The 10,568-nt window shown below is 33.3% G+C and overlaps 2 protein-coding genes across 2 annotated transcripts; both read right to left on the bottom strand.

Annotated features, from left to right (window-relative positions):
- Positions 1 to 218: 218 nt before the first annotated feature.
- LOC129305960 (uncharacterized) lies at positions 219 to 977 on the bottom strand. The gene has a single exon (XM_054946201.1). The coding sequence runs from the start codon at positions 959 to 961 to the stop codon at positions 428 to 430; it is 534 nt and encodes a 177-aa protein (XP_054802176.1). The 5' UTR covers positions 962 to 977; the 3' UTR covers positions 219 to 427.
- Positions 978 to 1,673: 696 nt separating this feature from the next.
- On the bottom strand, positions 1,674 to 5,095 carry LOC129305959 (cystinosin homolog). Its single transcript, XM_054946200.1, has 8 exons — positions 4,602 to 5,095; positions 4,380 to 4,512; positions 3,283 to 3,372; positions 3,073 to 3,197; positions 2,745 to 2,787; positions 2,531 to 2,648; positions 2,381 to 2,430; positions 1,674 to 2,276 (listed from the first exon to the last, which is right to left on the bottom strand). Exons 1-8 carry the CDS (start codon positions 4,718 to 4,720, stop codon positions 2,115 to 2,117), a joined length of 840 nt encoding a protein of 279 aa, XP_054802175.1. The 5' UTR covers positions 4,721 to 5,095; the 3' UTR covers positions 1,674 to 2,114.
- Between the last annotated feature and the right edge of the window lie 5,473 nt (positions 5,096 to 10,568).

Below are 10,568 nucleotides of genomic sequence, written 5' to 3'. Positions count from 1 at the left end.
TAAATATCTGAAACTTGTATTTATTGAGGTTATTGAAAAAGTTTAATGATAGTTTAAATTTTTATTAATGATAACGTGAGTGAATGAAATTTAGCAAACTATTGGGTACGATTGAGAATAAATTTATAATTTGATAAAAATGGAGATATAAGGAAGTAATATAATATATATATATATATATATATAAATAATACGACACGCCAGCAACAGCAAAGATCTCCAATTCCACTTATCACCGAAGATAATATTTCAAACTGAGCAGTTTAAGGTCCAAACTCAACCCCCTTAATCCACATCATAATCCCACCGGAAAATTGTTTAACCACTTAAGCATTTAATTAAATACCAATCTCCATCTTCTTCGACCCGGAATTGCTCCATCTGCAATCCCATCTCAGAAATGGTTAAATGTAAGCCTCGTCAGTCGTCAGTTTCGTGACTCACCCTCGCAAAAACCATTTCCATCTTCATCGCAGCTATTCCCTACATCATCACCACTACGAAAGAGGTCAACAAAAGAATAGGAATCCTTCGGACCCACAGTGTAATCACCGACAATCTCCTCACAACCTTCGTTTTCGGAGTCGTCGACAGAAAGACGGTCTAACATCTGGGTAACGGATAGCCCGGAGAGCGCGAAACCGGGGCGGGCATCAACAATCCGCCAAGATGCGAGGCGAGCGCTCCAAGAGACGTCGGAGGATTTGAGCTTGTGGGTGCCTTTCGCCTTGTGCCTGGACTTGGAGGAGGGGAGAACGTGGCAGGCGTTGTAGCCGGAGACGGCGCCCTTGCCGGTGAACTTGCAGTGCTTGTTGGGTTTAGAGGGAACCTTGGTGAAGAGGCCGGCGGAGGGAGGTGAATCGAAGCGGTTCCGGAATCGGGTCTTGGGTCGGGGGTTGAGGGATGGCGGTAGGATCTGGTAAGACCTGACCATTCCACGTTGGCGACCCTCTGTCTTCATGGGGTGGAGTAATGTGGGCCTCGGAAAATTGAGGTAAGAAGGAGGGAATGTGGTTTGGTTTATATAACCATAGGCGCAGTAATGAAAACTTGGGGAGCAAGGTGCTTAATTCAATTTTGTTGTAACATTGGTCTTCGCCTCCGGTGAGTGTCCACCAAGCAAACTATTAGCATACTCTACAAAAACAAGACATAATAAATCCATAGCTCTTTTTTCATTAGGTCTACAGTTCATTAGATTTTTTATTGATCCAGTTCTATTTATAAGATTTTAGTTATTAATTCTCAATAATTTTTTTTTAAAAAATTACTTTCCATGATTCTATTTATAAATCATTTTAAACCTCATTAACTCTATCTTAAAATTTTATAAGTTTTAACTTAGATAAAAACTAAAATTATTTTTAATATTTTTTCCTTACATGTAATGAGGGCAAGAAGGTAAAGATGAATATAAAAAATAATGAAATACTTTGTAAATATAATCAAAATTAATCATCTCTCTCTATCCGTGAAATAGGATCAGAGAGAAGTAATGAGTATTATTACCCATATTCAAAGACACCCTTATTGTTACTCTTGGTTTAATTAGGCTTTTTATTATTTCTGCTCTCATGAGATAGTCATAACCAGACATGTGGTTTATGTACACACACTTAAATAATTTTAGAATTTATAATTTATGAATTTTAGCCAAAACAAAAACGTAGGAATGAGAAAGAATTGTGATGTACTATTTGATAAACATAAGAGTTTTTATTTAATACATGAATGATACTGACATTGATCATGTCATTGTCTGGGAAGCATTACACTCAAGAGAATAAACAAATGGATAGGGGGATGGCTAGAGGCAGCGACCAAATCTATATTTCCCATGAAATTGTGCATGCCAGGACCACTAGTGCCTCCTTCAATAACTGCTAAATTGTAACGGCACCTTCACTTTAGAAGCCCCATAATATTTGTTGGCTTCATAGAGCGAATTAAAGAGGAACAAAAAAAGGAAAATATAAATAAAAAGTAACGCGGAACAAATATATACACAACATTCATTCTCAAGAGGAAACTGAAGTGTATGATTCTCCTTCTGTATGGAATTTAAGAACTCATCCAAGGAAGGCTGACATGATCATTACGAAGTAAATCACACTTCACACATTCTCTATCGCTGTTACTGGTTCATCACAACGTCGCACAAGATGCTCTTTGATGTCATCCTCAGGTTCCACAGAAGCCACTGATTTTAAAGCTTTCTTGGCAGGATAAAACACGTAATGTTGACACATGAAAAATATGTCAAAGGATACACTCACCTGCAATTCTCAATTTTATTCAAAACCCAATCCACATTAGTTTACCTAAACCGAACCAAAATTTCACTGTTAATAGGCTACAAGAGTTTGAGATTTTTCAATACCAAAGACAGCATCAGTTTTCCTACATTCCCATAGAAGTTGACCCAAGAACCTGAAAAATTAATGAAAAACATCAATTTACAACATGTTAATCTAATGGTTTCCCCTAAAATATAAACCCTTATGCCTTATCAATGGAGGAAATCACACACCTTGATCAATGGACTGCACAACCATCTGTCCATAGTTTGATATGCCTCCAGAGAAATCAAGCAGAATGTTGCCAATGCTGAAGCCGTCAGTACTTTTTCTCATGAAGTTCATGATTGCCTATATTCATTCACGACACAATTTATTAACGCCAAATGAATACATAATAAAGAAACGAAAAAGGAAATGAAACAAGAAGATAAGAAAAAAACTAACCTGAGGAACATATTTTATGATTGTCATACATACTTGAATTGTGCTGCAACATCAATTTTAATACAAAGTTAGGAAGGGCCTAATTCCTATTGGTCCATCATGACCATGGAAAATTGAAAACTGGAAACAAGTCAATGTAGGAATGTTCATCAATCATCATGCCTGTTGGCCCCACGTTGTAAGACAACGCATGATACAATTGTTTTTTTGGTCCCATGTAGATTGGCAACAAACTATTTAAGGATTAACAACAGTGAAGAAACTGAAGTGTAATCTTTCTGCATAAAAGCACAGTAACGCGAATAAGTATAAAGAAGAGTCAACATACTTGAAGACGGAGACGAGCCAAAGCCAAGAGTGTGAAGGCAAAGCTATGAAGAAACAAACCGCAGCAGTAAGCAATACCACAGAGACAATTCCAAAGGCAAGTTTGGAGATTTTCTGAGTTCCACGCTATATGAACAAGTCACGATGTTCAGGGCAATTCAGAATTTAACCAATAAAACAAAATCAACAGATAATAAAGTCCACCACTTACCTCATAGATCACAATTTGAAACAAAGTAATTGCAGTGAGTAGCACGGCATGGGCAGAGAAAGCAACATCATTTGCTGCTACAGGTATCATCTAAAATCAAAAAACATAAATACAAAATATCATCGTCTGTATCATTCAGGGTCTGAAAAATAAGCTATAATAATTGTTATATATTTTATTCTATTATGTTAATGATAATTAGGCATCCTACTTTTGCCTCTAACAAAGCATTGCTATTAATCAAGGTGGATTTTCTATTCAATTCAAGTACTGAAGTTAAATCCTCTGCATACGAGGTTTCATCCACCTGAAGCTAGCTAGCATTCCAGTGCGGACAAAAGTAGGACGGGTCTCAACATGACAACTCAAAATCCAAGGTAATGCTAAATTGACCACCGAATTACCTTGATCATTGTTCCAGAAACAAGACTACGTAATCCTGTTTTTAATTCTATTAAAATTAGACTTGAAAAGAATTCCATTTAGAAAACTCCAGTAGAATTTTCTCACGGTAGAGATAGAAAAGGGAGAATGATAATTAGGTGCCAAAAGATTGAATTAATGATAACCAAGTGGGTGTAATTTTTTTAAAAAATGAATTGAAAATATGATTCAGACAATTACAAATTCAACGATTTTAATTGCAGATAAAATTTTCAAGTTTCAAATATAACACTCAAACTCTAACTAAGATTTCTGTTTATAAGTATTTAAATTAAATTAGTACTTGCAACCCATTCTTTGAACAAATTTATTAAGGATACAATTGTTATTAATTTAATTTAATTTTTTTGAGACTAAATTTCTTTCCGCCCATGGAAAACCAGCTCTCTGGCTAAAAAACAAAAAAAACGCAAGCGGCGAGGAAACCAGTGCTGATGTTTTTTTCCTACCAAGTACAGCCAAGACTAGTAGAGATAGGTCACCCGCATCGCACATGACCTAAAAACCAAGCTAAGATAAGATATTTGCTCTAAATTTTATATTTGTCGCATGGATTATAATAAGGAGTCCTACTTTTCCCCCTGACATAGAATTACGACTATTGAATATGGATTCTCAATTCAAGAACTTGCATCAAAGTATATAGAACGGACCTCTCCATAGCCGTATTCCTCAAAATACTGCTTCTGAACAGCGGAACTGAAGAACATAGAGGCGTTGTAGATGAGATAGGAAGAGTGCTTGATCAGATTCAACAGGGCGAAATCAAAGTTGAGCCCCACGACACTGAGACAAACCAAGAGAGTTATATAAAGCCAAGGCTGTTGAGAAAAGAACCAAGCGTGAAACTATGGTGTTCAGAATGATTTTATTACCTTTTCCTGCGAAAATTCAAGATGACTTGAGGGTAGAAACTGATAGACCAGCAGGTGAAAGCGGACCAACCCAGTAATTGGTATGTGACTTCGAGCGGACCTGAATTCCACGAAGCCATATCCGGCGGCTCTGCTATTTCCCCCTCCTTCGCCGGAGAAGAAGCAAAAACCTCCGTTGACCCAGTGAAGGACTTGTGTGCTGATGACGTGCTCGGCTTGCTTCCCTATTTATGTATGCGCAATGCTATGCTTGGAACAGACCAAGAAAAGCAAGGCAAAGGGCTTTCGGCAGACTCCAATCAACGTGATTTCCCCTTATCAGTGACCAGATTTGGGACTTTAATAGGCGATTCAACAGTAGATTCAATTATTTTGAATCTGCAGCTTGTCCCTTGCCTTATCAACAACATTAAAAATAGAAGCGCCTGCTAGCCCAAAAAAAGTTTGACGCTTACCATCCAATTTTCGTTTTTAATTTGATCAAGCAGTTTCGTGCTCTGTATTTAAAAAGTAGCTTTATTTAATTACTGTGAGAGGATCCACCGGGGAGGTTGCGTTGCGTGTGCGATTGGCGTTTTTCCTTAAACGCATGATAATAATAGAGACTTGACATTACTTTAATCAAATCCATTCGATAAAGAATTGACACAAGACGCGACGCAATGCAAGATTCTTTTTTATCGTGCCTCTTGTTAAACGTTAACCACCAAAAAAACACTAAAATACACACACGAAAATATATGCCCGCTTCTTCACAGTTTCTTTTAATTTAAAATTATGTTTTTGTTCATAAAAAAATTATGTTTTGCAATTTATTATGTTTTAATCGATCTCTTATTATTTTTTGATCTGTTAGATTTTTCAATCTCTGAAATTAAAATTCTTGAAATTTTCTTTTAAGAAAACAAAATTTAAATTTTTATATTTTCATTAAAAGATTATATAACTGTAGTCTTAATTATATAAATTTTTATAACTTAAAATTTATATAATCGGGTTGCCTTATAGATAATATTTATACATATAAATTATTATTAAAAAATAAATAGTGTATTAAATCAAATTTTATTTTTAAATTTTGGCTAAAAATATTAAATCAACTTTTCTGCATGAATATTTTTGCTTTGTGAAAGTTAATAATTAATTATTAATTTAACTTTCAGAAATTAACATATTTAATTCATCAAAATATAATGGTTTTATTAAAATAAAATAAAGTATAGAGACCTAATTTAAAATTTAAAAAAACTATAAACATATACTCTCTCCATTTAAAAATATAAAGTATTTTTTAAAAAGTTAAATGTTTAAAAATGTAAGATATTTTTAATTTTTTGAGGTGTAATCATTACTTTTTTTAAAAAGTGACTCTATTAATGGATGATTTTATATTTATTACAGTGTGTTTAATAAAAATAAATATAAAAATTTAAAATTAATTTTAAAATAAATAATTATTTTATTAAAAAATAAAATTTAATTAAAAAATTTTATATTTTTAACCGAAAGAAGTATATGTTAATTTTTGTAAAAAAAAAATGTCAGGCTAGATGAACTCAAAAGTAGCTGTCCAAATTCAACGCCACGTATGCGGTGAAAGAAGGAGGCGTCTGATGATAACTCCACAGCTCATGGATTATTATGTTGGCAAGATAAAATTAAAAAAAGGAAAAAAGGTTGTGGATTCTTATTTTTTATTGCAACATTAGATGAGTCCTGAATTCTGAATTGGTGCATTAACATGGGCCCTCACGGACCTTCTCTCCAAAAAAAAAAAAAAAAAGGTTCTCATTGCACGCTGGCGACCCTATCGTCATGTGGGACAGAGAACATTGAGGTGAGAAGTGGGAAGGAGGGACTGCGGATTGGTGTTGATTTATTCTTTTATAAAATTGCAGGGAGAGCAATGGAACCTTCGGAATCATGGTAATTAATTTATAATTTAGTGGAAGATTGGTGCTAGGCTTCGCCAATGGTACGTGTCCACTAAGGATACTCTACAGTACGGCCGATGGCTCCTTGATTAACACGTTTGATTGACGAGCCCGGAATCATTGGATCCTCTCCTATTCCCTTTTTTTATTTATTTATTTATTTGTAATGGATACTCTCGTATTCTAATATTAAATTGGCGCCGTCTCTTTCCTCGTTTATTTCCAAATAACTATGAATGGCCGTTGTGGAAGATTTAGATTTGATGAGAGATGTGAATATATTTATTTAATCAACAGAGAGAGGGCTCAAGACAGTGATCAAATTGACACTGCCCCGGCCACAACTACCTGATTGCTTCAATATGCTATTGCTAATGCAGGTTTGGTTCAATAATAGCACGAGCCTCATGCCAATGGAAAGCTTTACACAAACCATTCTCAAGTACGCCATGTTTTATGCCGGCGGTTCATCGGGACACTGGATAAGATGCAGTTTGATTTCATCCTCGGATTTCACAGATGAAAAATTCGTCAAAGAATACAGTCACCTGCAATGCCAAATTCCATCCAGAACAATCTTACGTGGGTTACAACATAAGTTAAGAAAGAAGCAAAGAGTAAATGAGGTGTAAACAAACAAATCCCCTCATTTTTCCTTATGTTCCCATGAAAGTCGTTTCAAGAATCTGGAAACAGTACAATATTAATTCACAATTGAAAGTCTGCTTTTTTTCTCGTGAAGTTAATGATTGCCCATACTCATAACACAATTTATTAATTAACACGAGAGATGGATAGATCAATAGATGAAATGTTAGGTTATTTATAAATATTATGAATTTGCATTAATTAATAAATTTAAATAGATTGATCTTTATCATCTTGTCTAAATCGTGATAAATAAATCACACAAGTGAACTCGATGAGCAGAGATTCAATCAATAAAATTTGTAGCTATCAATTATTTTGTATATTTAAATTGACTGGGTAAAGGTTGAGGATAATGTGAGATAATTAACTAAATTATTTATGAAAACTGTTTTTGAATTAGTTTATATAAGTCAACCAATCGATCATCAAATACATGATATATATACGTTTTTCATTATCTCTATTATCTCTAAACTCTCTACAAACTTCATAGGTCTGGTAAATTATATGTCTGCTTATACTCGAGCTAATTGAGATCTCACATTCAATTATAAATTTTTTAGATACGCATATCACTTTACTTAATTTTATTTAACTCGTATAAATTGAGATATTAAATTTAACACGAAAGAAATACGAGTTTCAATTAATTCTTCTTAGATTCTAACCTGACGAATAAATTTTAGAACTGTCATACATATTTGGATCGTGCTGCGACGCAATCAATTTCAAGAGAAAATTAACACACAGAAAATGAGGCCAAAAGAAACTGAGCAAGATGTACTAGTTTAACACAGAGAAATGTCCGGAACAAAAAAAAAACGAAAAGAAAATTATATCAACTCTTCATCATGATAAACAATTCTTAAGAACGTGAGCATTTTAGGGAAAAAAAAAAAAAGCAATCCTGCACTAAAAAAAAAATGATAGAAGAGCACGCAGCAGGGTAATGGGAAATATAAGAACAAATTATGAAAATAATTTTACAAATTCAAAATTCTAATCTAGTTATTGCTTGATTGCAGGCTGTTGAATGAGATAAATCAAATTAAGAAAATAATTTTACAAAATCATTTGACTAAAAATTATTTTATTTTATTTGCAAGGAAATTAAATTGAAAAGATAACATTGTAAATAATTAAATTATATCTTTTGTCAATATTGATTAATTTTATAGCATTTTTTCTTGATATATCCCATGTAATAAATTAATTTTATGAGAGATTTTTTATAAATCCAAACTTTTTAATTTATTTAAAATTTTGAATTAATTAACCAGCAAGGGATTGCACGAGTGGCAAGAATGGGGTGAAATATTTGAAGAAGTCAGGCGTTGAAATCCTCATGCCTTGATTACTGAATATATCCCAGACAATCTAATAGTAATAATCCGTTTTAGTCATAATCATCTTTTGAAGGTCATCCAATCCCCGTGCTCTAACTAAACCATCATATGACTGACAAGACAAAAAATAAATAGACATTAAAACATAAAAAGAAGAGCAGGGCTATGGTCCCATCTATGTCCAAGGTCATTATGAATCATAAGTCTACTTCGACACATAATTAACCAACCTGATCTTCACTAAGTAAAGTGCAAACTTACCATTTAAACGATAAAGAACTAACACCAAAACAGGTGAAGGGAGAGAAAAAGCAACTTTCTCATGATGGGCCAATACAACGTGTCAGACAAAGGTAAGTTACCATGATCTGAAGATTGCAAAAAGGAGCCGAGTCTAAATGCGTATCCAACTAAACACAAAATAAAGGATCTTCAACGTAGTTAGATCTGTGTTTAATTGGCAGCAAACTATGTAAGGATTAGCAAATATAGAATCGTGTGTTCAAAAAAAAAAAGTGTGGAAAATGAAGTTTCTGCATAAAAAGCAACAGATTTCAAATGATCATAATGCGAAATCAACGTACTTGAATATGATAAGAAGCCAAAGCCAGAGGCGTGTCGGCAAGGCTATAAAAAGACAAACTGTAGCTGGAGGCCATACCATAGAGGCAACTCCAAAGCAAGTTTGGAGATTCAAACAATTATAAATTCATGAGTTTTAATTGTTTTTTGTTAAAGAAATTCGCGAGTTTTAACTGATTGCATGTAAGGTATTTAAATAACAAAAATTCCTATTTATAATTGTTTAATTAGGTATTTAGCTATTTGCCACTCATTTCTTAAAAAAAAAATTATGAAAAGTGTAGTTATGGTGAATTCAATCATTTAACTGACATGCTCCCGTCTCAAGTAGAAAACTAGATCTATGGCAAAAATAAAAACAAAAAAAAAAACAGAGAGAATTCAATCATTCCCTTCTTCCTCATCGCCATCCATGTCATACTCTTCAACACCACCACCCACAAGCGGTGCAACGTGAAATCCATTAGCTTGATGGCTCAAGCCATTCATCGATAATCCTTGACCACTGGAAACTCGCACAGATCCGGTGAAACAAGCTTCAGCTGCGCAAGGGGTGCAAGATATTCAATATATTGAATCTGATTATTTGAAAGATCTAGATTCTAGATCTCACAATGAATCAACCCCTGCTTGGACTAGAAATTAGAGGCCTTCAACAATTTGGCTGCTGAAAAGGATCAACTTTTGAAAATTTATGTTACGAGACCATTACCCTTTTTAGAAAGAGCAGGCTCAATATAATTAAGATTTTCTTCAAGTTCTTCTAATGTGATCGATTGGATAAATTCAGGTATGGTTCTAATACCACTTTATTATAAAACCATTACTCTCTCATCAAAAAATTAATTCATTGAAGTGTACAATGCACTCGTTTATATAGTCAAAATCTTTCTCAAATCTCTTCAACATAGAACATGACATTTAACTTTTTTATAGACTTCAATACTCATTCTGTTAGTGCAATGGTTTAATTCAAAATTTTTATACATATTTTGATGTGCGTGTATATCTTAATTGGTCATTTAATTTATATGAATTTCAGATCGGACTTACATTTTCTAATATATAATTTATAATCTTGCCGCTGGAAAAAAGGGAAAAAATAATAATTAAGAATTTCATAAGATTATTAATTAAAAAAATTTATGTGTACGTAATATAATTATTAAGTGCAAGCTTGTCTAGCTAGATTTATGAATTTTAATCTCAAATTCTTCAATTCTTGGAATATTTTTTTTGTTTTGGGCGATTAGTTATCTGTAAGTGTCTAAAATAGATTTAAATGGTGGATAAAGGAGGGCTGTTCCTAGTTCCCTTGTCTAAAATTCATTAGATATTCAAATGAATGTGGGTTTATTGGTTTGTAAAATTTATAAAGCATAATAACAAGTAAATCTAAGAAATTAATGTGCTTGATATAGGAAATTAATAAGTGATATTGTGAGGTATTAATA

This window comes from Prosopis cineraria, unplaced genomic scaffold (assembly GCF_029017545.1).
Source record: "Prosopis cineraria cultivar Desert tree isolate PC_DT_omini unplaced genomic scaffold, ASM2901754v1 PC3, whole genome shotgun sequence".
Taxonomy (NCBI): Eukaryota; Viridiplantae; Streptophyta; class Magnoliopsida; order Fabales; family Fabaceae; genus Prosopis; species Prosopis cineraria.
Note: the sequence above shows the minus strand (reverse complement) of the source record. Positions and strands in the feature narration are given on the sequence as shown.

Bases quoted from the DNA above. Each gene is read 5' to 3' on its own strand.
- LOC129305960 (XM_054946201.1), bottom strand. From the start codon at position 961: ATGAAGACAGAGGGTCGCCAACGTGGAATGGTCAGGTCTTACCAGATC.
- LOC129305959 (XM_054946200.1), bottom strand. From the start codon at position 4,720: ATGGCTTCGTGGAATTCAGGTCCGCTCGAAGTCACATACCAATTACTG. The intron at 3,373-4,379 runs GTCCGTTCTATA...TTTTGATTTTAG, and splicing joins AGGAATACGGCTATGGAGAG to ATGATACCTGTAGCAGCAAA. The intron at 2,649-2,744 runs GTTAGTTTTTTT...GAATGAATATAG, and splicing joins TCATAAAATATGTTCCTCAG to GCAATCATGAACTTCATGAG.